The 2555-nt window shown below is 41.1% G+C and overlaps 1 protein-coding gene across 1 annotated transcript; it reads right to left on the bottom strand.

The window, feature by feature from the left end:
* Positions 1–490: 490 nt before the first annotated feature.
* Positions 491–2484, bottom strand: HELRODRAFT_182628 (hypothetical protein; the record flags this gene model as incomplete). The annotated part of the gene is made up of 2 exons (XM_009032873.1): positions 491–1747; positions 1810–2484. 2 exons carry the CDS (start codon positions 2482–2484, stop codon positions 491–493), a joined length of 1932 nt encoding a protein of 643 aa, XP_009031121.1.
* Between the last annotated feature and the right edge of the window lie 71 nt (positions 2485–2555).

Below are 2555 nucleotides of genomic sequence, written 5' to 3'. Positions count from 1 at the left end.
GAGCAGTAATGTGCCTCATCGGGTATGCCATAGGCCATCTAGTGAAAAGATCCACCACAACTAAGGCGTAATTATATTTTGGTTTGGGTCCGCTTTCCGTTGATATCATCGGCCCAATACAATCCATTACCAGATGGGAAAACGGTACCTCCTCCTTCCTGGAAATGGGAGTTATGGGAGTTCTTTCTGTTATCCTGACCGGGTTTCTCAGCTGGCATATTTGACAAGAGTGACAATATCTTCGTATCTTCTCACACATTTCCGGAAACCAAAAGCTAAGGGCCACCCTTTGTCTTGTAGACTTAGCAGCCATGTGTCTAGCAAACGGTTTATCATGTCCCATTTCCATCATTATCTGAAGCCTGGTTGCTGGCAAACACAACTGTTTCACTTTATAACCCAATACAGTTTCTTGGCGGTATAAAATGTCATCTTCGATAAAAAAATTCTTTTTTTTCGCCCACTCCCAACATTTTTTGAGCGTCTGATATTAACGTTGTTCCTGAAGGAATTTTTCCTTTTCCAGCGTACAGCCACCTTCCACACTCTCTTCATCATCTTCATCTCTAACATTACATTTATTATTCTTCATCGTCACATCTTCCTGACTACCATCATTATCATGAACATCCGCCTCTTCATCATCGACCAATCGACCACCATCGCTACCAACCCTTGCTTCCCCTGACCGAACCACATCTCCAACACCATCTACCTTATCTGCTTCATCCGACTGACCAACGTTACCAGCATCATCTGCCTGATCAACATTACCAACATTACATTCCATCTTCTCATCCTCCTCACCATCAACGTCGTGATCCTCATCACCATCAACACTGCTGGCATCCAAATTACAATTATTAATTCCACTGACTTCATCATCTTTCTCCTCATCAACCTCATGATCATCAACTATATCTACAATACCACTGCCATCTATTTTACAATTATTATTTTCATTAACTAGTTCATTCCCAACCTTATCTAACATACTGCTGCCATTTATTTTACCATTATTAATATCGTAGTTATTGTAAGCCACTTTCGATCTAACATTGATCTTCGTATTATCACCATTATTGTTGTGAGTACCTTTACTGCCAATATTGTCGTCGCTGCTATTGCTGTCGTTGCCATTGTGGGAAGTACTTTCACTACCACTGTTTTTAGATATCAATTTACCACTGGCGTTGCTGTGGTCGTTGCTACTGTTGTGAGCTATTTCATATCGTCCAACAATACTTTTATTGTTATTACTATTATTGTTGTGAACTGTATGTGTACCAGCTTTGTTAATCTCATGTGATATAACAATGCTTTCATCATTACACTTATCATTTTCACTGACACGACGTTTGGCTGCATCAACACCATCACGCCTATCAGATCGTCCATACCTCTCCTGACATGGTATCTGGAGGCTATCAGGGTTGTAGAACGTCAAGGTGCTCTCATTCCCCAACTTGATTGGTGTGATATTCTTGGTCATTTCGAGTTTCACGGCAGGTACCACATACTGTTCTGCCATCTTCAATAATTCCACCACCTTGGGTGTAATAATTAACTGTTCGCTGGCATTAGGTACCACTGCACACCATACTCGTACAGTGGGGGCAATACTTTCGCCTTCATCAGGGTTATAGGCCATCATTACCCATGCACCATCTACTTCTGTCGTTGGTCCATTCCATCCCTTGATCTTCAAACGTTCCCCTCTGGGTATGTTTAACTTGTGACATAAGTCCTGAGAAATTCCACATACATATCTACCAATGCTGCACAGGTCGGACCAGCTTGAATTTTAACCTGAACAAATGGTCTTTTAAAGTATTTTTCAGCCTGTATGGTCCCAGGAGTAATACTTGGTTTCTGCAACTCCTTTGTGGCCTGAGACATAGCAGTGACCTGGCATTTCATGAACTTCTTGATGGGGTTATGATTTGTTTTTTGGGTACAAAATTTAGCAAGATGTCCCCGACTACCACAGTTATAACAACCTACCTTTGATATTGATCCTTTTACAACCTCTTTGTTGAGCCATTTGGGATCTGTTCCAGGACGTACAGCCGTTTGGAGTGGTTTATAGCCTGGGGCTACATTACTAGACAGTCTCATGTTCATGTTGGCCTCATATATCTCCACAACATTGGCCAGACGTTTGTGGGTTAACCATTCCTCACCTTCCTGAGCTAATACATGTTCCAACAAGTTTTTTGGCAACAATTCCTTCATTCGGTCTACGACTAGCAATGAAAGTGCTTGATCCAACGTTTCAACCTTCCGACTTTGTAAATAGAATCGGAGATTTCGATGTAGTCTCGATGTAAATGCAGGATATGTCTCATCATGTGCCTTCCGAGCCAAAAAGAATTCATCGCGGAGTTTCATCGGACAAAAACGACAATAACGTATGATCTGTTGTTTGATTACTTCATAATTTAGATAATCATCAGTTTTAATCTCATTTAGTACTGTCTTCATCTTCGTTTCTAAATTAGCCAGTAACAGATCTGCTCGCAATTCCTCACTAACTCGATGGCTGTCAAATATTC

This window comes from Helobdella robusta (assembly GCF_000326865.2).
Source record: "Helobdella robusta unplaced genomic scaffold HELROscaffold_89, whole genome shotgun sequence".
In the NCBI taxonomy this organism is placed as follows: Eukaryota; Metazoa; Annelida; class Clitellata; order Rhynchobdellida; family Glossiphoniidae; genus Helobdella; species Helobdella robusta.
The sequence above is the reverse complement of the archived record's forward strand: the minus strand, read 5'-3'. Positions and strand labels throughout refer to the sequence as shown.